At 36.2% G+C, this 26,357-nt stretch overlaps 3 protein-coding genes across 3 annotated transcripts; all 3 read right to left on the bottom strand.

Annotated features, from left to right (window-relative positions):
* Positions 1-281: 281 nt before the first annotated feature.
* On the bottom strand, positions 282-3,987 carry LOC114735939 (pentatricopeptide repeat-containing protein At3g56550-like). The gene is made up of 2 exons (XM_028923724.1): positions 3,831-3,987; positions 282-2,213 (listed from the first exon to the last, which is right to left on the bottom strand). The coding sequence occupies exon 2, from the start codon at positions 2,131-2,133 to the stop codon at positions 376-378; it is 1,758 nt and encodes a 585-aa protein (XP_028779557.1). The 5' UTR covers positions 2,134-2,213; positions 3,831-3,987; the 3' UTR covers positions 282-375.
* LOC114735941 (heavy metal-associated isoprenylated plant protein 21-like) lies at positions 3,565-16,897 on the bottom strand. Its single transcript, XM_028923726.1, has 4 exons — positions 16,711-16,897; positions 16,498-16,573; positions 14,914-15,023; positions 3,565-3,582 (listed from the first exon to the last, which is right to left on the bottom strand). The coding sequence occupies exons 1-4, from the start codon at positions 16,783-16,785 to the stop codon at positions 3,565-3,567; spliced, it is 279 nt and encodes a 92-aa protein (XP_028779559.1). The 5' UTR covers positions 16,786-16,897.
* Positions 16,898-18,974: 2,077 nt separating this feature from the next.
* LOC114735943 (mediator of RNA polymerase II transcription subunit 21-like) lies at positions 18,975-21,961 on the bottom strand. Its single transcript, XM_028923728.1, has 5 exons — positions 21,662-21,961; positions 20,644-20,895; positions 19,865-19,942; positions 19,621-19,672; positions 18,975-19,275 (listed from the first exon to the last, which is right to left on the bottom strand). The coding sequence occupies exons 2-5, from the start codon at positions 20,848-20,850 to the stop codon at positions 19,199-19,201; spliced, it is 414 nt and encodes a 137-aa protein (XP_028779561.1). The 5' UTR covers positions 20,851-20,895; positions 21,662-21,961; the 3' UTR covers positions 18,975-19,198.
* Positions 21,962-26,357: the final 4,396 nt, after the last annotated feature.

The following is a 26,357-nucleotide window of genomic DNA, read 5'->3' as shown; positions in this document are numbered from 1 at the left end:
TTTGGCTACTTCTGAGCATGGATCACCAAAACAAACATCACTTCATCCAATCCCAGAGGCAGCCTAATATAGGTCCTAACATGAAGTTACAAGCTCAACCACCAAGGGACAACCTTCCCGTCCAAAGTAAAACTAGCTAATCATGGGAATGATTCTCATAATAAGACACTTTATAGTCTCCTTCGAACAAGAATCAAATGTGGAAATTATAAGCCTGTCATAATCTTGGGTTCTATCATAGTAATCTCTAAAATAATCAATAGTAGGAAGGATAATGATTCGTGCAAAGCTGAAGTTCAGCATCTCAGTAATTATAAAACCATGTCATAAAAGTGGATAAAATAATTAAGAGGCTTTGAAGATAAATATGACTTTTCACCAATAGTCTCCACATGAACATGATCCATTACTGAAGTGATGAAACCTGACTCTATCCCTAACAATAATTTCCCGATCAAATGCTTTAGAAATATATTTTATAAACGTATGACAATCATTACAAACCCTCAAATTCTTCATTATTCGTAAACATGATTTGGCTGGTGTTTTTATCAACCCAAAGGCAATTGCCAACTTCTCACTATGTTTAGAACTTGAACTCCCCAAACTCATTTCAGTACTAAATAAAGGATATGTGCCCATAACCTCTTCCTCTTGTACATAGCCAAATAAGGCAGCCTGATGAATAATGTCCTCTAGTTTGGCATAAATGTTGTCAGACTCAGGGTGTGAATTATCATTCACAAGAAACTTGTAAATTTGATCTTCAACCTCAATCCAGCTCCAGGCCACGGTGGTCTTTATTCCTTGGCTTTGCATAAGTTTTCTCATCCGTGCGATCCCTTCTGTATCCTTAGCTCCAGCGTATAATGTGGCCATTAGCAGATAATCACCAGCATTTGACATCCCAAGTCGGACCAGATTGTTCATGGCAATTTCACCAATCATCACATTTCTATGAATTTTGCAAGAGCTGAGTAATGTGCGCCAAAGCACCGGAGCATCAAAGAAAGAAGATTTTATAAGCTTAAGTGCCTCATCAAGTTTTCCCGCTCGTCCAAAAAGATCCACCATGCAACCGTAATGCTTGACTTCGGGTTTCAGCTTGAAGTCGGAGCTCATCAAGTGGAAATATCGAATACCCTCCTGGACTAAACCCTGGTGACTACATCCACATAATAAACCAAGAAATGTGATAGAGTTCGGCTGGATTCCAGCCATCAACATCTGCTTAAAAAGTGATATTGCTTTATCTCCGTGACCATGAACTCCGTAGCCAACAATCATCGAGTTCCAAGTAAACACATCCTTCTTCTTCATCTTGTTGAAGATAGAAAGTGCATTGTCTAAGCTTCCACATTTTGCGTACATATCAATAAGAGCGTTGGCAACATAAATGTCATACATAAAACCCTTTTTACGAGCAATTTTGTGCATTTGAATCCCAACATTTAAAGCTCCAATATGAGCACATGATGCAGCCAAGCCAACAAGTGTAAACCCATCCAAGCCAACATTTTTTTCCCGCATTTGATTGTACAATGTCAAAGCATCTTGATGAAAACCTGCTTGAGAATAGCACGATATCATACAATTCCAAGAAACCAAATCTCTGTCAGACATATCATCAAAAACTCTTCGTGCCCCCTCAATCAATTCATTCCCTGCGTATGATCTCATCAGATTAGTACAAACAACAATATCTCTCTCATACCCTCGTCGGATTATAGATCCATGAACTTCTCTACATTTCTTTTCATCCTTAGTCTTCTCACAAGCCTTGAGAACAAATGAGAAAATATAGCCGTTAGGTTGAGAAACTGAAGCAGAAATCATGGCGTTGTAGTAAAGAAGTGCTTGGTGAGGTGACGAGCCCTGTGCAAAGCCTCTGATAATGGAGTTCCATGCTTCAGTTGAAGGGTTGTCCATATGATGGAACAGATGTTGAGCATAAGACATGGAACCTGTGACTGAGACAGCACAGAAGTTCAAGAGTCTGTTGGAAATAGTAACATGGTGCTGGAGTCCACTAATGATGACATGGGCATGGATCTTTTTAAGCCTTTTGATATTATTGCACCCTTGTAAGATGGTAAGGATTGTGCTTGGTTTTGGGCCAAGACATTTCAGCATATTGTAGTCAAGACCCAGTTGCTGCAATCATAGAAAATCTTCATACTTCATTAAATAACGCAGCCAATTTTGATTTTCAACTGCATTCAGCCAGACAATGCAATTAATAACAACAGAGCGTGCGTGTGCCCTAAACTGAATTAATATCTCATCTCAGAAAATATAATAAAAGATGATATCCTAGTTTTTTCCATTAGTAAATATACATTTCAAAGGTTTTCAACTATATATAAGAAAATAACAATATCATAAGAGTAACATTAATTACTGGATAAATCAATGCCACATTAAGCAAATCAGTAACATTAATTACTGGATAAATAGGTTCAAGTAAATGCTAAAAGATTTCCGCCAAATTATTAACAAAGCACGACATTTAAAAATGACATTGACCCTAAGCAAGCAACATTCAACATAAAAATTGACAGCCCAAATATTCAATTTTTATTCTGAAGGGTCTAGGAAGAGAGTTGGATGATAGGGAGACTGTGGAGTAGTCCTTATATGGTAGTTTTGCACTCTTGTGGCCAGCATACAAGTACTTCCCTCATAATGAGTGGGTTTTGGAAATTCTATAGTTCAGTTACATATTGATTTGAAAAGCAGACAGAATCAGAGAGAAAAGTGGTGTGAAATTCGGGACAGGCTAGCATCTTAAATAGATAGAAATTTTTTTACACAGATGGTTTTTCTTGTGTTCCAACTCAAATTTTTTTGAAAAAAAAATTACTTGTCAAAACTGACCAAACAAACAAAAGAAAAGGGCATGTATATCATGGAAATAGAGAGAAATTTATCGGTCATGACAGAGACAGTTGGGGATAGACATGGTCAAAGGAATGGTATTAAAAGGTTACATTTCCCAAGGTCTATGAACCCCTTGAACTATCAGCTCACAAATTCTAAAATTTGCTATTATAACCAGCAATCGTTCAATTCAATCACAAGAAGAGCACACAATATACAAATAGTTAGAATACGAATATGCTAACAGTGCGATGCTAAGTTCAAAGCACTCTGTATGTTGCATTCAGAACCCATCATACTCCAAACATCTCTCCTTAAACTGGAAAAGAGAAATGCATCGTTATACTCCCACAGTACACGGGAACAATGATGGCGTTGCAAATGAGGATACAAGGGCGTGTGCTGAAGAAAACAGAATTACGCTTGACTGTAAAAGGGTAGCTCGAAGAATGGACAACGGTTAAGACGGAAGCGGGGCGCTCTTCCGCTGAGGAAAACGTAAATGAATGGCATTGTGAGTGTTGGCCGGTCATGCCACCGTTCTCATTCGAGAGATATAAGAAGCTAAGCTCTGGTTTGAGAAGTCAGGTTTTATCTTCAGGCCAAAGAAAATAGAGTCAGTCCAGAGCCTAACATCACCACTTAAACAACCTGAAATTTTATGCAGTGTTTTAACACTGGACCTTACAACCCAATCTTGCTCTGAAAAGATCAAACATTAAGAATATAGTGTTTTAACAGCATTTCGAACCAGAAACAATTTAATCAGAACTAATACACAAGAATCATATACAACCTGAAATTCTGAGCAGCCATTTGAAACCAACAACATTTTTCACAGGGACACGCCGTGACAATAGACGAAGCCGAAAGGCGGGAAAGCTTACCTGAGGCCACACACGAGCTCAAATCTGCCAGAATCCAACAACAGAGGCGGGCACGAAGCTTACCCGAACACGAGGCATACAGCACACACGAAGAACAGAAAGCAACGCGCAGACTGGAGAGATGAAAGGAGCAGACCGAGGCCGTGCGGTGGAGACTGGAGAGGACGAGCGGTGCTGCGGCGGCCACTACTTAGAGCTCAGGCAAGGCGGAGAGAGAGCGCGAACGAGTATGAACTCTGGAAGCTAGGAGCCGAGATGGCAATGCGATGTAAACGTGCCGAGAGACGGCCGGAAACCTTGGACTACCGTCTGCTGAAATGGGAAAACAGTTTAAATGTTTATAATTAATAAACTTAGTTAAATATATTATAAAAAAATTTTCACAAATTATTAAAATTATTTTTTAATTGCAAAATAGTTTTTTTTCGGAGAACGATATGACAAAAACAACCATTAATTATGCTAAGAATATTAAAAAAATGATTTAAAAAAAAAAAAGAGACAGAATATTTTATTAATTTTTGCAACAATTTTCTTAAGTCTTCTAAATTGAAACAAGACATTAGTGTCAAACTCCCCCCAAGTCTTGTAAATGAAAGTAGAGGGAATATCTGGAAATACTCATTTTTATTTTTATTTTCTTGCAGTGGTAACGGACAAACGGAGACCCTAGGCGTTGATTCAATTTGGTTCGGTCATTCTTTTAGGCCAATTGGGCTGAACCCAAACCGTGAGCCCCGATGCATGCCCTTTAGTCGCCTCCATCGGCTAATCATGGACAGAGAAAGAATTAGTCCTTCAGAACATTACGGACAAAAATTTAAATTCCCATTGAAAGAAATATTTATATTTAGTGCCTGATCATTATATCTTTCAGGATCACCGGCATCCCACAACATCTCTTTTTATCATCAAATTTGCAGATTTTGATTAGATTGGAGTTGACATATACTACCTCCGGTTCTAATTATAAGACCCAGTTGACTAATTTGAGGAGATTAAGAAAGTAAGTTAAATTAGTTATTTGTAATAAATAAGTATTGTCATTCCTAAAATATCCTTGTTAATTAAGTGTATTAGTTAGAACTATCATTATTAGAAGGGCTATCTTGGAAAAAAATGCATAAATATGAGAGACAAAATGGATTGGGGTCTTATAATTAGGATCAAACTAAAAGTCAAACAGGGTTTTATATTAAGGACCGGAGGTAGTACAAAGCTTTATGTGCTTCTCCTATTCTCTCCTATTCTCTCTTTCTTGTTTTATTGTTTGTATTATTCATCTTCATGCTTTCTCTATGTCTACTACTACCTTTAATCCTTGTAAAAACTTGTTTGAGTTTTATGTTGATCCTAAATATAAAACACAAATCCATTTTATTTCTCATATTTATCTATTTTTTCCTCAAAGTATTCTTTATAATAATAGTAGTTCTAGATAATACACTTAATTAACAAGGATATTTTAAGAAAGATAACACATATTTATTACAAATACTAGTTTAACTAATTTTCTTAATATATTCAAATTAGTCAATTAGCTTTTATATTAAGAACTATTTCACAACTTCTATTATTCATAATAATACAAACTAAATAAAAAAAGTATACTATATATTTAAGGATAAATATCAATGTTGTTCACTCTGTGAGAAATTAGGGGTCTAGTTTTGCATAATTAATTATCGTTTATGAGAAATTATACCTTGCACATTTTTTTTTGAATTCTAATTAAAGTGACATTCATATGTATCTAGATTTTGTTTTTGCATTTTGGGCGAATACTTATTGATATCAGCATAAAATTTACAATAATAACACTTTCTACAAACTACGCAAATAAAGTCTCATCTTATCTTCCATACAATACATAATTAAGAAACATATCTAGTTACTATCTCATGTTCTTAATATAAGATATAGTTTATAGTTCAAATTGAATTACAAACTATATGTTATATTAAGGGTCGAGGAGGCAGTATAATTTTACATGATAGAACATGCATTAGGGTTATCATCATTGAAGAGTACCATAAGCTTCATCTCAGGAGTCTTAGGGTCTCCAAGTGCTTGAGGCACATTTCTGACAAAACCAATAGGAGCTTTGATGTCATAAACTCCAACTTCATAAGGGAAAGTGACTAACTCATGCACTACAAGAAATTGTAAAAGTAGCAGCGGAACCTTTCTAGCGGTTAAAGAAAACCGCTAGAAATTTCAGATATTTCTAGCGGTTCCTACAAAAACCGCTGCAAAATACAGACGGTTTGACCATTAAACGCACATTTCTAGCGGTTACCCCTAACCGCTAGAAAATTAGAGCTAGAAAACTCCCCGGGCTTTGGCGGGAACTTGGCGCCAAATTTGTAGCGTTTACTTTCTAGCGGTTCAGGCTAATAAACCGCTAGACACTGAAAAATTCTAGCGGTTGATGCATGAAGCGCTAGAAATTTTTTTCATTCCCCGAGGAGTTTAGAAATTTCTAGCGGTTCACGGCCGAACCGCTAGAGATTTCTAGCGGTTCGGCCGCGAACCGCTAGAAAGTCTGGCGGTTCACGGCCGAACCGCCAGACTTTCTAGCGGTTCGCGGCCGAACCGCTAGAAATCTCTAGCGGTTCGGCCGTGAACCGCTAGAAATTCCCAACGGTCATATGACCGTTGGGAATTTCTAGCGGTTAGGCACAAAACCGCTAGAAATTTCTAGCGGTTTTGTGCCTAACCGCTAGAAAGTTTCGGTCTATATATACCCCCCCACACTCTCACTTCTTCAATCGTTCTGGAAGCGAAGCTCTGCTGAATTTTCTTCACAAACATATTTGAGTTCTGATTCAGTTGCAGATCCTTATTTTCAGGTAAAAATAGTAATTTATTGATAAATAATTTTTATTTTATGTTTTATTTTATTAATTTTATTATGTTATAGCTTATAAATTAATTTTTTTTATTTCATTTATAAATAATTACTATTTGTTGTTATTAGGATGCCTCGTCGACATGGGAAAGACCCAGTTGATCCTGAGAGAGCTGGACCCAGTGAGGTTCATCATGATGCTGATGAGCCATTTCCCAGCATTCATGACTACGATTTGAGCGAGGAGGATATCCTCAGTTTTATGGAGCAGGATGGTATTGAGCGGACTGAGGAGGCTCATTTTACTGGGGATGAGCAACCCCATGCTGATGCTGCTGACGAGGAGGAGGAGGAGGAGGAGCAGCAGGATCAGGGGAATGAGTATCCCCAGGCTGCACAGCGTCCTGCTCCGAGACGTCAGGCTGGTTATGAGGTGGAATTTGTCGGTAAGTATTTATTTTAACTTTTTAAAGTTTTGATCAGTATTTAATTTATATAGAAATTATATTAATTTATTGATATATAATTTATTTCTTAATTAAATTTTGTAGACACTGAGGGGAACAGGTCCTATCGGAGGCTGACAGCCAGAGAGCTGTCTATGATGACGGGCGGACGAGTGGTTGTGCCGCTCAATGAGTTGGGCCAACCGACGAAGAAAGGTGGCCAGTTGTACAACAAGTACGTGCGCCTCCTTGGTCAGCAGTGGACGCTGTTCCCCATCTACGTGCAGGACTGGAAGAAGATCACCTCAGACAAGAAGCAGCAAGGCTGGGAAATAATGAAGGTAATATAAAATTGTTATTTATAATTTTTTTTAATTTAAATAAATGATTATATATTTTGTTTTCAAATAATTTAATTGTTTGATTATAATTTTTTATTTATTTAATTTGTTTGTTATTTATAATATTTTTAAAAGTAGTTAAATGAATATATATTTTTAATTTAAATTATTTAAAAGTAGTTAAATGAAAATAATTTGTTATTGATTTCATTAATTTATTACTTATAATAATTTTAAATTTAGTTGAGTAAAAATATTTTTTTATTTAAATTACTTAATTGTTTAATTATTATTAAACTTTGATTAATTTATATTTTATTTATAATATTGTTAAATTAGTTAAAAACTAATTATTTGTTTTTAATTATTGAAATTGCTTAATTATTTGTTTATAATTTGTTATTTAGTTAATTTATTATTTTAATCATAGAGTAAATTTATTCTGGGGGAGGAGTTGAGGGCTGACACGATCAAGAGGCTGGGGATGGCATGGAAGAACAGGAGGGCCGACCTGTGGAGGGAGAAGAAAGGTGACGGGACGAGGCCCCTCCAGGAGATACTGGCAGATGTACCTGGTGGAGTCCCGGACCAAGACTGGTCTACTTACGTCTATTTTAGGATGACGGCTGACCAGATGGTATGATAATATTGTATTAATTATAATTTCTTTATTTTTTATCCGACTTGACTCATTTAATTTAATTTTTTTACATTTTGCTTCAGGCTCTTTCTAGGAGAAATGCTAGGAGCGTCAGGCATCAGACGATACGTCATAGGGCTGGATCCAGGAGCTTTGCGATCACTTATGACGAGATTGTGAGTACTTGAAATAAATTTATTAAATATGTAGATGTATTTAATTTGTAACTAATTATTTCTTTGATTTCATTTACAGATAGAAAAGACGCAGCAGGAGCGGGGATACACGCCCACTTATGGCGAGATGTGGCCGATGGTGTATAGACCCCGAGACGGGCGTGCGTCGGATGAGGTTGAGGAGATAGCGGTAAGTAATAAATTAAATATTAATATAATATCACAGTGTAGATATCATTATATTATAATTAACTTCTTTATATTAATTTTGGTAGGCACGGATGACTCAGGTCGATTCCGAGTTGCGTGAGTCTCAGGGGTCTGCCTTGGATCCCACCGCCTCACTTTTAGCGGGTCTTGGCCGGCCGCAGCACCCTGGTCGAGTTAGCGGGCTTGGACTTGGACCTACACCGACTAGGCTGCCCCGCTCAAGTGGCGCTGGCCCTTCATATACTGCTGGGAGCTCTCATGCGAGTGCGAAGCGGCCGGGTTCCTCATCTTCAGAGGAATTGCGAGAGGAGCTCAGACAAGAGTTCGAGGCCAGGATCGTGGAGCGTGATCGTCAGTTCCAGGAGCGTGATCGTCAGCTCCAGACGCAGCTTGACCAGCTCTTGGCAGCTGCTACGGCTCTGCGTCATGTGGTGGTCAGTATAGCTCCAAACATCTCGGTTCCTGACATCCCCGACCTACACATGCCACCAGTCCCGCCCCTACCCCGCCATCCGCCAGTCCAGTCCCAGCAGGTTGAGCGGCCTGCCCACCGTCAGCCGGAGGATTCAGCAGAGGATGATCCCGATGATGCTGCTTCTGCCCCCCACCCATGATTTGCTTTCATTGTATCGGATTTTATTAGAATCTTAATTTTACGGTTTTATATATTATTTAGATATTTATCTAAATTTTATATTTATTTGTTTCCTTTATTGATTTATTTCTATAATTTTATTTATGTCAAGTACTAATTAATATTGAAATATTTATTTATTTATTACAACATCAACATTACAATTTATTAAACACGTTAAACATATTAATTACTCGAAATAATTCTATAATCATTTATTAATTTAATAAATATTTTTAAAACTGTAGAATTTTCTAGCGGTTCTGGTGAACCGCTAGAAAATTTAGAATTTTCTAGCGGTTCACCAGAACCGCTAGAAAATTCTCAAATTTGACCGAATTTTCTAGCGGTTATAAAACCGCTAGAAAATTCAAAACAGATGGAGAGAAAATTCCCGTTAAACCGCTAGAAATTTCTATCGGTTTGTAACCGATATTTAGAATTTCTAGCGGTTAATAACCGCTGGAAATTGAAATTTTCCGTTAAAACCGCTACAAATTTGTAGCGGTTTTGTAACCGCTACAAAAAAATGACCGTTCCTCCACCCTCCTTTATAAGCTGAAGCACTTCAACTGAATTTCATTTTAACTTCTCTTTGAGCTCTGTGGCATATTTTCACGAAATTTGAGCATTATTAGTCATGGATAGGTCGTGGATCAACTTGCACCGGTCGACTCCGCAATACTTGGCTGGTCTAAACTATTTCTTGGATTTTGCTTTCGCCAATGCTGCCGTAAATGGTAAGATTCAGTGTCCCTGTCCTAAATGTAATTTCAAAAAGTGGCATCCCAAAGATATTGTTAGGGAACATTTAATCTTTAAGCCTTTTCCGCGAGAGTACGTATTTTGGCAACTACATGGGGAACGGCTAGATATGGGTGCTGAGTCAGTGCCAGTAGTTTCACGGATGGGAGTTCGAGTGGATGAGGCCGATGCCGTGAATGATGCTGTGCGTGATGCTTTTGGTGTTCACGAAAGCTCGAATCCCAACGAAGATGAAGTAGAGGGACCTCAACCGGAGTTTCTAAGAAACGAAACTGCTCGGGAATTTTTTGACCTCATGACCGAAGCTGACAAGCCTCTTTATTCTGGGTGTACAAAGTATTCGAAGTTGTCATTCTTGGTGAGGCTGTATCACATCAAATGCTTGTGCGGTATGACTGACAAGGCGATGTCTATGTTGCTGGAGTTACTGGGAGATGCTTTCCCCCAAGCTGAATTCCCTCCGTCTTTTTACGAAGCAAAAAAGATTATTAACAAGCTTGGCTTGAACTATAAGAAGATAGATGCATGCCCAAACGACTGTATGCTATACTGGGGAGATGATGCCAACAAAGAGATTTGTACGAGATGCAAGACGTCACGCTATAAGTCGGTACGAAAGGGCAAGAAGCAAAAGAAGAAACCGGCCAAAATTCTCAGGTACAAATTATTACAGCGTGTTACTTGTTCCGTCTCTAAAAATATTCGGTATTTTAAATTTTTAATATATTATTTTCTTAGATACTTTCCTTTGAAACCACGGTTGCAAAGAATGTATATGTCATCAAAAATGGCTCAGCACATGAGGTGGCACGCGACTGAGGAAAACCTAGATGGTAGGTTAAGGCACCCACGAGACTCGGAGGCGTGGAAAGCGTTTGATGCGAAATTTCCAGACTTTGCCAATGATCCTAGAAATGTACGTCTTGCATTGGCAACCGATGGTTTTAATCCCTTCGGAAACATGAGCACAAGTTACAGTATCTGGCCGGTGGTGTTAATTCCATACAATCTACCACCTTGGATGTGCATGAAGCAGAGCTCCTTTTTGCTTTCCATGATCATTCCTGGCAAGAAAGCACCAGGAAATGATATTGACGTATACCTGCAACCGTTGATACACGAATTGCTCGACCTATGGACGAATGGTGTTGAGGCATATGACTCACATGACAAGCAACTATTCAATCTCCGTGCAGCCTTGATGTGGACAATAAGTGATTTTCCCGGTTTGGGAACTTTGTCTGGCTGGAATGTGCATACTGGGTTGGCCTGTCCTGAGTGCAATTTTGATTCTGTGCCATGTCGCCTTCCACACAGTCGCAAGTGGTGCTTCATAGGACATCGACGGTTCCTTGATTCCAAGCACAGACTTAGATTGCAACGGATTCGCTTCGATGGGAAACAGGAGAAGAGAGATCCTCCTGTTACTTTGTCTGGTATGGATATTTTGCGGCAGTTAGAAGATGTTCATATCGAGTTTGGTAAGAGTGTGGATCCCGAACGATTGGGACGACGATCTCGTGGGACATCTGATACGCAACCTATGCAATGGCGGAAGAGAAGCATATTTTTCACTCTTCCTTATTGGGAATCTAATTTGCTACGACACAGTTTGGATGTTATGCACATTGAAAAAAATGTGTGCGATAATGTGCTATATACGTTGCTCAATGAAGCTGGAAAGTCCAAAGACCATCTCGCAGCTAGAAAAGATTTACGGGCCTGGGGAATTCGTGAAGAGGCTTGGCCTGATGAAAACGACAAGTTTCAGCCAGCTAAATTCACCTTGACAAAGCAGAACAAGGATATCTTCCTCTCGACGTTGAAGAACATAAAAGTACCAGATGGATATTCTAGCAACATCTCAAGGTGTATCGATCTGCAGGCTCGAAAGGTTACTGGGTTGAAAAGTCATGACTCTCATGTTCTTATGCAACAGTTACTTCCATTGGCCTTGAAAAACACACTTCCTTCTGATGTATCGGTGGTTTTGGTAGAATTATGTTCATTTTTCAAGAAGTTGTGTGCGAAGGTCTTGGTAGCGGAAGAGCTTGATCAGCTGCAAAATAAAATTATTCTTACACTTTGTCACTTGGAGATGATATTTCCTCCATCATTCTTTACTGTTATGGTTCACTTGACTGTCCACCTTGTTCGAGAAGCAAAGGTTGCTGGCCCAGTTCACTATCGATGGATGTACCCTATAGAGAGGTACTAGATTATCTTTTATTCCCGCCTCTTTAAATTTCACATTGTTCTTTCATTTACTCGTAATTATTAATGCAATTTTAACTTACAGGTACTTGGGAAAATTAAAATCATATGTTAGGAATAAGGCATGGCCTGAGGGGTCAATAGCAGAAGGTTATTCCGGAGATGAGGTCCTAACTTTCTGTTCGAGGTACTTTGATGACATGGAGACATCTTTTAACCGCCCGCGTCGCGTAGATGATTCTCCTCCCGGTCCTTCCACGTCAACTTTATTTCCTCCTGTTGGGAAACCAGTTGGAGGATATGAATTCTTCAGACTCACTCCTACAGAGAAACTCCAGGCACACAGACACGTTTTGATAAATTGCAGCCAAGTTGAACCCTTCATGCAGTAAGTATATATATCATATAAGCTCACTAGCTTTTACACTTTATATTTGTTTCTTATTGACTCTTCTAACAAATTACACTTTACTATAGTGAGTTTAGGAGTTATCTCAGGCGTCAGCTACGGGGCCGTGCGCGTTCTGCTGACATTGATAAAAGAGTCCACAAAGAGTTTCCCAGTTGGTTTACACGTCGAATACGTAATGACAACAGCCCATACACAGATGAATTCAGAGCTCTTTCTCTCGGTCCGTTAGACCATGCACGGAGGTTTACCGCGTACAATGTCAACGGCTTCAAGTTCTGTACGGTTGCACGTGATCAGGGATTGCTCACACAAAACTCTGGAGTTTGCGGGACATTCGGAACGAGATGTTATGCTAGCAGTAGTGATGGCGATATGCGCTTTGGAGGCGTCACTTACTATGGAAAGCTAATTGACATTATTGAGTTGACTTACCAGCTTTTCACCGTGACACTGTTCAAATGCTCCTGGGCAAATACGACAACTTCACGGGGACTCGCTACTGACCATTTGGGCATCACCTCAGTCAATTTCTCAAGACTTATTCATACGGGGGCATCTGAAGATGATGAGCCATATATCCTTGCTTCTGAGGCACACCAAATTTACTATGTCGAGGACGAGAAACATAAAGACTGGAATATGGTCGTTCACCTCAAGCCACGGGATCTTTACGATATGGGTGATGGTGACATTATTTACGACAGTGAACCCTTCCAACCCTCGAATTTTGAAGACTTCTTTCCTCAAGGAGATGATAATTTGCCACTTATCAGGTACACGTCTTTTCTTAAATTATTTAAATAATTAACTACTAATTACTAATTTTTTCCAAATACAACATAAATTTAACAAATTTTTTTAAAATATGTCCTTTCAGGCCGGATGATGATGGAGAGTAGCAGCATCCAAAATAAATTATTTAACAAATTTTTCGTCCATAAATACATATGTATAAATTAAAATTCGTAAAATTTTTTTAAAAATAAAAAAATTTTCATTTGTAGCGGTTCATAACCGCTACAAAGTTTTTCACGAAATTGTAATTTGTAGCGGTTATTAACCGCTACAAATTACAATTTCGTGAAAATTGTAATTTGTAGCGGTTAATAACCGCTACAAATACAATTCGTGAAAAAATTTGTAGCGGTTATGAACCGCTACAAAATACATACCTGTAAATTAAAATTCGTTCAGATTTTAAAAATAAAAATACTAACTTTCTAGCGGTTAATAACCGCTACATATGTAACCGCTACTAATTACTAGCGCTTTTATATACGCTAGAAAATGAATAACAGCTACAAAATGTTATAAAACGCTACAAAAACACCGCTACAAATGTGTCGCTGATCTCTATAAATACCATATCTTCTCTACATTCATTTACTCCATCTCTTTCCTTCCTCTCCTATTCTTCTTCATAATTCTCTCTTTTTTTCTTACTATCTCATATTGTGATTTTTTTCTCTTTACTCTATGGTAAGTGAATTTTATTTTATAATTCATTGTATCTTTTATTTGTTTTTATTTAAAATTTACTAACATATTTATTTCTCCTTTCCTTTCAGATTTTTCTTCTCCACATTTGTCATGCCCTCCTCAACTGATTCAAATACTCATCAACTTAATACTATAGGTTCAATATTCCAAATATATCATCTTCAATTCAACTATCTTATTAAATATTCAATTAAATTATCTTGTTAGATTAAATTCACTTCTTTTAACACATTCATAATTTAATTACATATTTTTTATTACAAAATTTGAATATATAAAATGTAACATATAACTAATTATACAAATTAACAAAAATTCTTCAAAATAATTTATTTAATGGTTTTTAAAATTATAATATGAAAAACCATAAATTTTTTTTTCTGGCACGGTAAACATTTCTAGCGGTTCAGAACCGCTAGAAATATTTCGTCAAATTTAAATTTCGCGCCAAACTTTCTAGCGGTTAAGAACCGCTAGAAAATTTTCCCGCCATTCTAAAAATTCAATTGGTGTGAAAATTTAATTTCCCAAAGATTTCTAGCGGTTCTATAACCGCTAGTAATTTTCGCGCGCTACTGAAATTATTTAATTCCCGTTTAGCAGGTTTCTAGCGGTTACAAAACCGCTAGAAATTTTTTCCGGGGAAACTTTTCTAGCGGTTATAAAACCGCTAGAAACGTTTCCCCGGAAAAAATTTCTAGCGGTTTTGTAACCGCTAGTAATGTGTCTCCTTCAGATAATTTCTAGCGGTTCGTAACCGCTAGAAATGTTCTATCGTTTTGACCATGATGTGTAGCGGTTGAGATAACCGCTAGAAATTTTTTCTAACACTGTTTTTCTAGCGGTTTCGTTAACCGCTACAAATGTTATTTGTAGCGGTTAAAACCGCTAGAAATGTAACACCATAACCGCTAGAATTAACATATTTTTGTAGTGATGATCCACAAATGGCCATACTTCTACTCTCTTCCCTGTGCTCTTCACTTCCTCTATTACTTCTTCTGCATCCACATGCCCCTTCACTGTCACCCTTTGTTGCTTCTGGTTTATATCCACTGATTCCACCCCTTCATTTCCACAGTTTCCCCCATTTTAAAACATAATACCCAAAAAAAATCATTATGAATTAAAAACATTCATATTATATGTATGATCCCATATTATTTTGTTTATATAATATAATAGGCTAATAGCCAGTTGTTTTCAAAGTAAACGTAGATGTTATCTTGACTTCCATACATATCTCAAAATATCATCTTTTCATTTCACCCAAAAAAATCATCTTCTCAAATAAATTAAAAAATTGATATTTGTATTATTTTAATAGCAAGAAGGATTGATTATTGAAAAGTAAAATTAAAAGAAAGTTTCAAAGGTCAAACATGGCTTGAGTGCATAAACAAACTAATGCGATTCCTTTGAACAAAATGAGAAGCTATCTGTTCACCAAATAAAATAAAATAAAGACACGATAAGCTAAGAAGCTAGCTACATGACGCTTTTTAGTTCATTAATTATTATGACTGAGATAGCATTAAAAGATTTTTAGATGATATATCTTTTTCATCTGTGATTTTTTATTTGTGTTCATATTTGGCTTCTCTTTCATTAAAAATTGTCTTTCCTTCACCTGTTTAGAAATTGATATGTTGACTTAATCCAACGGCTAAAGTAGGAGTCTGACACAATGACACATGTAATATAATACACAGCTTTCAAATCAAACCACTCTCTGAATCTTTAGATGAAATTAGCTGGTTAAATTTCAGAGAAATAGAAATGATGACAGCTTGTGGCAAAAGAAGTGTGCATGCATGTGTGGATGTAACTCAAAACACTCAGACCCAAATCCTAAATGTGTTAGCAATCAAAACAAAATCGATTTTTTTTTTTTTAAATTTTGGTCAAAAACTAGTAACCCAAAAAAAATCTAATGAAACACTGATAGTTATCTGTGGAAGCTGATCTGGGGATTGAAAGTGGTCCAAAAAATTAAACATAATATGTGGTGAGCAGTATTTGGTAGTTTGGTCACTAGGGAAGCATTATGCAGAATGCAGTATGTCTTGTGGATGAGTATTTGGAAGCAAATGGCTTATTGAAAGAGGGGATAGCTGGGAAGAAGACAAAGTGAGGTGGTTAGAAAAAAACCTGAGAAGAATCAATTGAAAATCAACATTGATTGTTCTTATCAGCCTAAAACAAGCATGGCTGATGACCTTATAGCCTAGTGGTATAAATACTCCCCTGTAAAGTGAGAGATCACAAATCCAATCCCGTTTGTAATCTCATACTATTAGTGCATGCCCCCCTAATTGAAACAAATAAGAAGAATCTATGAACTTTAGGACCGTTTAGTAGTGAGTAGCTCAAAGGAGGTGTGTCTTAACAATGGGGTTCAAGTTCCCCCACCCTCTTCTTATTTTGTGATTAATGGAAGTGACTCTTTTGGCCCAAAAAAAAAAAACTGTAAAGTATGAAAATAAACTCTTGTTATGGAACAGATGCATATATTGAAGAAGAAAAAGGTTGAAGAGAGACCTTTCAAGCCTTCCACAGCATTCCTAACTTTCCTGACACAACCTTGGCAGTCCATTTTCACCCTCAGATTTACTGTCTAATATATCCTCATCATCAACACAAAGAGAAATGATTTTAATTAGTTACCTATATATACGGTATTATATTGAAAAACCTCGTGAATACATAAAGTTTAAAGATGTAAAAAGGAAAGAAAGATGTATAGGTCAAAACCTGCAAAGGAAAGCGTTTATGAAGGGGGGAAGGGGGACAAGAAAAGCATTGAGGAAGATGGTCTAGAAAGCCCATTTTTGAGAATGCGATCTTCCTTCTCAATCACAATGCTGATTCTCTGTAGGAAACCCCATCATGTTTGAATGGTCTTTTATAGTACTAAAGTCTTGTTCTATAGCAATATTCTAGGGTTTTCCATTTTGTTTATGCTAGTACTTCATCCGGTTCTAAATATAAGAATTAGTTGGAGATTCAATTTGGTCATAAACATATGAGCTTAATTTGTTTTGTTTTTGATATTTATTCATTTTTTTCAAAGCAGTCCCCATAATGATTATACATGTTAAATAATTTTTATTCTAATGCATATGATTAATAAGGATATTTTAGGAAAGACAATACCAATTTATTTATTACAAATAATTAACTTAACTAACTTCTTTAATATTCAAAAATTAATTATCTAACTCTTATATTAAGTACAAGAAGTGGTAATATCTATTATTTGTCGCCGTTGAATACCAATTAATAAATTCAAATGTGAAAAAGTGACATATCAGATTACATACAAATAGGTACTTATCCATTTTATGACGTTTTAGGCTGTCGTCACCAAATTTAAATATGTTATTGTTTATGACTAATGATTGGACGCAAGCTTTCCTTGTAACTTCCCTTGATGGGGGAACCTATGACTTCCATAGCATGAAGTAATTTGATTAATTCCACCATGCAGTCTTTCACGTCAGCCCATTTTATGAAGTTAATCTTATTAATGTTAAAAAAGTATTTAAAATAATCAAATAGAAGTTGCTAGGAAACAATCATCTAAATAAATGGACACGCAGCTTCAGTCTCTATTATATTAACTCCGGTCCTTAATATAAAATCTTGTTTTATTTTTATTTTGGTTCTAAATATAAAATCTCAATCTACTTTATCTTTCATATTTATACTTTTTTTTTCCAAGATAGTCTTCCTAACAATTGTAGTTATAGCCAATACACTTAATTAGCAAGGATATGTCAAGAAAGACAACACATATTTATTATAAATAACTAACTTAACTTCTTGTTTTAATCTTCTCAAATTAGTCAACTAACTCTTATAATTAGGACCTGAGGTAGTATTTGGCAGGATAGAACTTTCAGCCAAAAAGAAAAAAATATCGGGTAACACACAATGGATAATTTAATAATGATGGGAAGAGTCAAAAGACGTGTTTGGTTGGATGAATAAAACGCCTATGGAAATTTTCCCTTCTTGCCATGAAGAAACAGAAATTCTCGCCATACCTAAAATCTGTGGAATGTATAATAACAATTTTTAAGTTAAATATGTATGTTACTTCTATTTCTTTTTCACCTTATCATACATGCATCCTCCCTATTACACCGAAGCACAGCATAAATACATGATTCCTGTGAAGCAATGGAATGGGGTTTACTCTGCAATATGGTCTGCCACGTGGCAAATCTGCCAACAAGCCATTTAACAGAAGATTTTAATAGAGGGAATGGTCGGAAAAATGGGGGAACGGATTCTAATGCAAGCCGCTCAAGTCTGTATTTGCGTATGTATGTATTTAAATTGCATAAAATTAAGAAAAAAAATTATTAACAAAGAAATAATGGATGAAACTAACTAAGAGCAGAGTCTCTCCATTACCCCTTCTTTTTAGGAGATTAAAGCTGTCAAATATCTCCCCGACTCGTTTGGGAGGTTGAGGCAAATGAATAGTTCTAATTAAGTTTTGGGAGGTTGAGGCAAATGAATAGTTCTAATTAAGTTTTTCTTTCTTTTGATCAAGATCAACCTCCACCCCAGTGGCCCGAGGTGATGGATGATGATAAGAGAAGATTAATAAGTCTTACTTTCATGTAATATTTTGCTGGTTTCCGCCTTGGAATTAGAAAAACAAAGTTCTTACATTCATATATGAGAGAAAATGAGATACTCAATGGCACAGTCCAGAATTTACATCTCATTTTACACGCATCATTAAAAGACTTCTTTTTTTTTTTTCCAAAAAAAAGAACACACAACAACTTACACATTTGTATATGTCAAAAATTGGAATCAATATGGTCACTCTGGGTGTTCTTGAGGGCCGGACATTCTTGTTCTTGTTCTTGTTCATATAAACATAATAAGACATTTTAGAAGATAATAAGATGAAAGAAATAATTATAAGCCTTTTTCTTTATGGTAAAAGATGAAGAGGTAGATGTTATCACATTTAAAAAACAAAAAAAACAAAAAGATGAAGAGGTAGAAATATTCAACATATCTGACCACTGCTAACTCAGTTTCTAGCACAAATACCATCTTCATAGCATGTACAGATCACATCAGAGAACGAAGGTCAAGCTATTTTCGGCAGATTTGATGTTTCATGTCAAGAGAAAAGATAAAGTTCGCGCCTCCATATACAAAGTGCTAATCTCCTAGCCTTCTGCAAAATAACACGAAGAATTGAATGGACGCTTTAATCTGGTTTCTTCAAGTTCAGGCAGTTATCTGATGCTTGCCTATACAACTCCTGCACTTGATTTAATTCCTTCTCTGACATCAACAACATACGAAGAATGTTAGGCAGTCACAGATCATATTCGCCAAGAAACTAAAGTATCATCCTATCTTTGTTGTAATTCTATTAAGAACTGATATATGTGGATCACATATACACAGCATTATTCGACTACAAATGGGGGGGAAAAAGTGCAATGCCATCTATAGATCCATGAGACAATTTATTATTTGTTTGGCTTTCTTATACCAACTCCTTGAATATGCTGTTTGCTACATAGAAGTATTTCATATTCTCGTTTGGCTATTTAGAATTAATATACCTTCTAAATAGCAGAGAAGGCAAATACTAGAGAGATAAAGTGAAGAAGGAAAACAGACCTGCGGCTTCCAACTGCTTCTGAAGTTCTTGGCCTATTACATCATTTTCAGCCTGTGAAGATTAAAGAACAGTGTAGGAATATGGATTAGATTTAGCAGCATCGCACTCTCGCAAGGCATGGAAATTATCAGACAACAATATATTCCCGTGGGTTTTTCAAGGACAAATGCCCACATAAGATTACTCTTACAAGCCAGGAAACAATAAATGCTATATGATTAACAAATAACTTGAGCTCCATACCTGTAATTCTGCAATCCTCTTAAGTTGTTCTTCTTCCCCTCCCTCAGATATGGGAAGCGCAGCAACCAATGCATCAAACTGGACAAGAAACAGATGACATACTCAGAGAATCACTAGGAAGTCATGAAATAAAGTCACTTCGGACCCTTTAAGGAGGGACACACAATAAGAAACAAAGGTTGCAAGCCTGCAGGGAAGAAAAGATGCCATCTTATACAGCCTTGTGAGCCTTGACAGACAATCAATCAACTATTTTACAGAATAAACAATAAGTAGAACTTATTTTCACTCAAATGCTCATATAAGCATGAAGGACAAACACTTGAAGAGCAGAGTCATGTCTTCCTAGCAAGGATACCATAACATACATCTTAAGTCTGAACTGCGTTATTTTTTATGTGCATAATCTCAATACTATTCTTCATACCAAAATACATGAGATTCATGTAGTCAACCCCACCTAGTAAGATAAAGCTTGTTGTTATTGCTGCAATTTCTTCAGTACTCAACACATAAACATATATTTGACACACTTCCATATATCAGTTGAAGTTACCTAACTTATATCCATCAATAGTGATGTATTAATATGATTTTTCAAGTCCATTGCATTACATGCCCTTAAGCTTTGAATTCTACTGTACACCACCGCTTACGTCATGTTCTGTTGTGTTTGATGTGCTTCAAACTCTTAAATTCCCATTCCTACTGCATATGAGAGAAATCTGGTCCTATATACTGGCCTTATTCTTTTATACTTTGACTAAAAATGTACATACCTGCTTTGCAGCCTTTACCAATGCAGCACTCATAAGCTTGGGTTGTTCTGCAAAATTTGCAGCATCCTCTGTAGGATGCGCAGGTGGTTCTGGATAATTTGGTGACAGCCGATTAGGAGGAGCATCCCTTTGCAATGTCCCAATGGTATTAAAAGCAAGATGGGCAAGTAAATTAACTTGTTCTTGAAGTTGAGAGATTATATCCATTACGTAGACCACTTGTAGAAGAAAAATGTCTCAAGTAAAGTTTAACTGCAGAAGAACACAAAGCAGTTATATGTATATTAAGTATAAATAAACACTTTTATCTCAGATATGGCAATTTATCCCAAAGTTACTGGAAACATTGACACTTAGAAACTGCATCCATTTGAACCTAACCCATGCTTACACAGTTACAAGACCCTTCTGCATATTAATCCAGAGATTACTGTTAAAAATTGTCCGGCTTCTCTAGACACTACACCAAGCCTAATCACAAGTCATATACCGAATGAAAATAACTGCTTCAACTAAAGTCAATCTGTCTCATGTATACTACCGATACAGCCAAAACCACCAACCCAAGATAAGTGATGCCAATTACAAGATTTGACATTCCCTGAATCACATAGTGAAGACTTGGTAGTTAATTGATGTTCAATTACTGTCCAACATTCTTATAGTTATCTCATCATGGCTTCAAGGAGTTTATGTTATGGTTAATTAAATTCCCAAGCAATACAAGTATACCATATAAATTAAAAAAAAAAGGTGCTAACACTGCATTTGTAACTCTTCCCAGTTACCAATAACATATATATAGCAGAGCAATCGCAGAGAGTGAGTTTGTGTATGAGTGAGACTTCGCAGTACCAACCAATCCCTACCAAACAGGCGCCAAATCATGTACATTCGAGCAAAGAACCAAACAGAAGCCAAAAAAATAGGAGGCAGATCACTCGAAGAGGGGGATTTGGGGATTTTGGAAGGATATGGCAGAGTAGTGTGAAAGTTCGAGAGAGAAATTGAAGCTTACCCCGGCGATGTTGAGCAGCGAAAGCAGCGTAGAGAGGGGATGCGGCGGCCAGCAACCTTGGAAAGGGAAGAATGGAGGAGTAGCGTCGACGTGAGGGCGTGGACGCGGGCGAGGCCAAGAGCTGGATGGGAGTCGTAATTGGGACCACCTTTGATCCTAACTCGAGTTCGCGAGAGTGTCAGCGTCCGCGTTGTTCCAGAATCGATTCGATAATAGCCGAGAGATATCAGCTTCAAGAGGTCCGAATCGAACTCGAAGCAGAATCACACGGGAGCGAAGGGGAGAACCGAGAAGCATCAAGAGGACATATGGGTAAATTTAAAAGCGTGATCTGTTATTTTCTTTGCTTTTCGTTGTTGATTTCTACCTCGTATTGCTCCTGTTAAAGTAATAATATCCGGTATTTATTCAAAAAAAAAATAACAGCCTTTGGGTTCCATAGACATGGAAAAAAAAAAATTTGCACAGTACTTCCATCAATTTATTTATATTTATTATATTAATTTTTTAATGACATATGATTATATATCCTATTTTTTAAATATTAGTATTTAATAGCATTTAATTATAAATTTACACAAAACAAAAAAATAACACATAATCATGCGTGATTAGAGAATTTGATATACTCCTAATGGATATTGATATAAGCTTTTTCCCAAAAAAAAAAACTACAAGATAAATATATATAACTATCAAAAACCTCAATTGACAAATAAGTAGCATAAACTTGTTATTTTTTATTCTGTGACTTCTTATTAAACTTTTTAGTAATCATAATTTTTTTTTCTTAAAAGCCCATAATAAATTTACCCAAAAAAAGGAAATTTTTGGATGGATTAAGAAGGTGACTTATTATATAAAAACTGTATTAAGGAAAACTCAAATAATTGGTAAAATGAAAAAAAATATCTTTGAAATTAGTAAATAACAAATCAATAATCCTAATTTGCAAAATGTCAAATTAAACCCTTTGTGCTAATTTAAATTTTTTTTTTTTGAGTTATAAGAAGGCAGGTTCAAACTCGCAACATGTACCCCACACATGCACACATACCACTTGGCCAAGCGGCCAATGGTGCTAATTTAAAATTTTGTAACGCTGCTTTTGATTTCCAAAGTTTAACACCATGCAAATATGCCCCAACACATATTTAGTTGTATATTTGATGCTACCTCTGATTCTTAATATAAAAATTCATTTGACTTTTATTTTAATCCTAAATATAAGATCCCATTACATATTTTATTCTAATAATAAGTGACCAGTATGAACTTGTTCTCATTTCCTTTTCCTATCCTAAAACCTGTCATTACATACTTTTTAATTGTCGATAGACTCTAGGTTAATTAAATCCGTTCCTTAAGACCTAATTGTAATTCCCCTAAAAAAACATAAAACCTTCGCAATTATTTTTATTTGCTACAATAAATGTTACTTGGCAATATCAACAATAAGCGCTTGATCAAAGATGGTAGATGGTTTTTGCTTTGTAATGCCTTACTGCCTTTTGTTGAGTAATTGATATACAGTTGCTATTGGAAAAATATTACATAACAAGAAGTCAAGAAGTATTACCTCGAAACCTATACAATTTTACTTGCTACAATGAGTGTTACTTAGAAATATCTACAAGTCAAAAGTATGTTAGAAACAGAGGCGCAGAGGTGTGATCACCCTTCATGGACCTGTTTTGTCCAGTCGAAGGGCTCCCACTCTTTCAAGAATCTGGCAACAGCTTGTTTCTGCATGAGCATTGAACGAAATACTGCAGTTTCAGAGCTATCATTTCTTTAAACAGATCCCCTGCATTTCATGAAATAGCAAATAGATTTGCAGGGGTCACTAAAAGCAACGAAAAGCCAAAAGTAGAGAGTAAATGCATTGGAGACATTATGCAGAAAGCAATAAAATAATAATCAGATAAAAAAAAATGTGATCACAGCAAATAGAAACATAAAAATCAGTTTCTACCAGCATTAAAGGGCTCTTGATCACTGATAGCAATATCATCCCACTGCTAACACCGAATACCCCAAAGAATAAAGAAGCTACAAAGGAATAGCACTTTCTGCACTCTCCATGTAAAATGCCCAGCAAAGTGGAGCAAATATCATCTATGGTTAAGTCAGTCATGGTGTCAATATATAGTACTACCTCGTCTTTAATATAAGATCTTATTTGATTTTTATTTTAATCCTAAATATAAGACCCCAATCAACTTTATTTCTCATATTTATTCATTTTTTTTTAATGTAAACCTTCAAATAATAGTAGTTCTAGCCAATATACTTGATTAGCCAGGATATTTTAAGAAATACAATACATATTTATTAGAAATAACTAACTTAAGTTATTTTCTTAATCTACTCAAATTAGTCAACTAACTCTTATATTTAAGATCCAAGGTTGTACTAGACAAAGAAAGTGTTCGAGATCTAACCTTCTTGAAGTATGAAGGAGCCGTTCTGGCAACATCTTTGGGTACTGGTATGCACTCAATCATGCAATGACGGCGCTGTTGCGCTAATCCAATCACGGTTTCAAGAAAAATCAACTCCTTCTCTTGCTTTGCGAACATCATACTTGAGCATTGCTTGAAATTATGAACTTCAATCCACACATCATCATCCACAGCTCTTGTAGCTGATTCATGCTGTCAAGTATAGTAGGCAAATACACAATTTAGAGCTGAACGGTTACTAACATTATTAATAGTTATTACAACACTGTCTTATTTTACAGATCCAGAAACTCAACTTAGTTCACCATATTTCAATTAACAACAAATTTGCGATGAACAACAAACAAAAATTTAAGGTCAGGTTATAAAAATTGGCGTTGCTTTCACTTTTTTCCAAAGACAAGCAATAGGACAACCAACCATGACAACCATAATTTCTAGTCCTTGTGACTACAATCTCATCTAAGACTTTCATCCTTCCCCATAGTCTCAATAGAAAAAGATAGTTCAAATCTTTAAGGATAAGCATTTGCTTCAGATGCCTTTAAAGAAACATGTGACCAGATCATTATTGAGTATTAATACCATTGCTGCTTTAAACCAGTAGAAAAAGTGTGTTGTAAGGAAGTTAGTTAAAAAGACAAGAAGCATACCGACATCAAAGGTAAGCTCACCAGAATGGGTAAAATGCAACAATGAGCGGGCACCACCGGCTGCCAATTTGGTTAGATATGTGCAATTTGCAATTGAAATCACAAGATGCATTGGACGATCTGTATTTTCCAGGCAAAAGAAGCAACGCTCCTGCTGTGTTGAAATATGCTTTGCATGATCATCATTCTTTGGAAGGCCCTTTTTGCTGGGTCAGAATGGGAAATGTCAACAGCAATCTTAAGTGTTAATGGTAATTGAGATAGAATTCTAAAAATAGAAAAATACCTGCCTGAACTTCCTTCAGTTCTTGGACTGATTATGTATCCTTGATTCCCCTGCTTTGAGCTCATACCCTTTGCCCACATAAACAAGAGAAGATAAAAAAATGGAATCAGGTTATCTAGTTTAGAGATAACTTTTTCTCAACTCACCAATAATTTCTCAGCTTCGTCATGCTTTCCCTTCAAACGTAGCTGCAAAGCCTTAGCTGTTAATTGGTTTTCAGTCATCCCATCCTTTTCATTTTGCATAAAATAAGAAATCTTACCAGGGAGCAGAAAAGAAGGTAACAAAAAAATAGGGGAATAAGATATTGAACTTAGTAATGAAGAAAATAGAAAACAAACAAAAGTGACAAGGCCAGAGAACCCCGTAGAACTCACCACATTTTCCTGAATAACTCCGTGGAACTCTTTTTTCTTCTTGGAACCATTATCTGCTGCAAAGATCCTGGCATCCTCAGCTGCCACAGCTTGAGTTTTTCGTTTACCCCATAATAAAGAATCTTGAAGTTTAGGTGCCTGCATTCTACAGTGCCCGACTGATGCACCCTCTAGTTATGTCAAATTCAGTAACCTCTACAAGAATTTGTAAAATGAACTGCACATAAAGATAATATAACCATTGGTAAACCAAATAATCAAGATTTTATAGGAACTTTTCTGAATGTCTATCAAGTTTTGCACTTAAATAAAAACTCTAGATGATAACATTTAGGGCCTGTTTGGATGCTCTGAAACCGTGGTTTCAGAAGTACTTTTCCGCAAAACGAGGTAACCTCCTCCACATATTTACTTCGTAATCCGTAAAAGCACTTCTGAAACCATGGTTTTGTTTTTATCCAAACACTCCCTTAGATAACTTGCGCCTGAAAATATGATTTTGTAATTGAATTCCAACTTCAATACAGATTTACAGAATTAAACTAGCAAGTGCCTTCTCCAAGCTCAACATGATTGTCTTATAAGATGCAAGAAACACCATCCTAACTGCAGAATCCCATCATACTCCTTCAAAGGAGAAATACATATGAGATATAGATTGATTCCATGCTATACTTGGAACGATATTTCAAAAAATTTTACCACTTAATGTATTATGATTCTTAGAACAGTATTTCATAACTTAGTTTAATTTAATGCTAAGTTTGCCTCTGATTGCTTTCCAGGGAGAAACATCAGTTTAGATAACTTTAACAGCAAGTATAACCTTATTTTCCACTAAAACCCAGTCGCTAAACAAGCACAGTAACATGAGCGTGACAGAAGGTGAAAAGTGGAATGAAAACATAAAGTTAA

The sequence above is a fragment of the Neltuma alba genome, unplaced genomic scaffold, assembly GCF_004799145.2.
Source record: "Neltuma alba isolate B1F8T4 unplaced genomic scaffold, ASM479914v2 tig00013266_pilon, whole genome shotgun sequence".
Lineage (NCBI taxonomy): Eukaryota > Viridiplantae > Streptophyta > Magnoliopsida > Fabales > Fabaceae > Neltuma > Neltuma alba.
This window is presented reverse-complemented; position numbering and strand designations above follow the sequence as displayed.

What these genes read in the sequence shown, in the direction of transcription:
- LOC114735939 (XM_028923724.1), bottom strand. Translation starts at nt 2,133, where the DNA reads ATGCTGAAATGTCTTGGCCCAAAACCAAGCACAATCCTTACCATCTTA.
- LOC114735941 (XM_028923726.1), bottom strand. Translation starts at nt 16,785, where the DNA reads ATGGGCTTTCTAGACCATCTTCCTCAATGCTTTTCTTGTCCCCCTTCC. An exon ending in ATAAACGCTTTCCTTTGCAG is followed by an intron (nt 16,574 to 16,710) that starts GTTTTGACCTAT and finishes AGGATATATTAG; the next exon opens with ACAGTAAATCTGAGGGTGAA. An exon ending in TGCTGTGGAAGGCTTGAAAG is followed by an intron (nt 15,024 to 16,497) that starts GTCTCTCTTCAA and finishes GTGGAAATGAAG; the next exon opens with GGGTGGAATCAGTGGATATA.
- LOC114735943 (XM_028923728.1), bottom strand. Translation starts at nt 20,850, where the DNA reads ATGGATATAATCTCTCAACTTCAAGAACAAGTTAATTTACTTGCCCAT. An exon ending in AGAGGATTGCAGAATTACAG is followed by an intron (nt 19,673 to 19,864) that starts GTATGGAGCTCA and finishes TAATCTTCACAG; the next exon opens with GCTGAAAATGATGTAATAGG. An exon ending in GAAGCAGTTGGAAGCCGCAG is followed by an intron (nt 19,276 to 19,620) that starts GTCTGTTTTCCT and finishes TGTTGATGTCAG; the next exon opens with AGAAGGAATTAAATCAAGTG.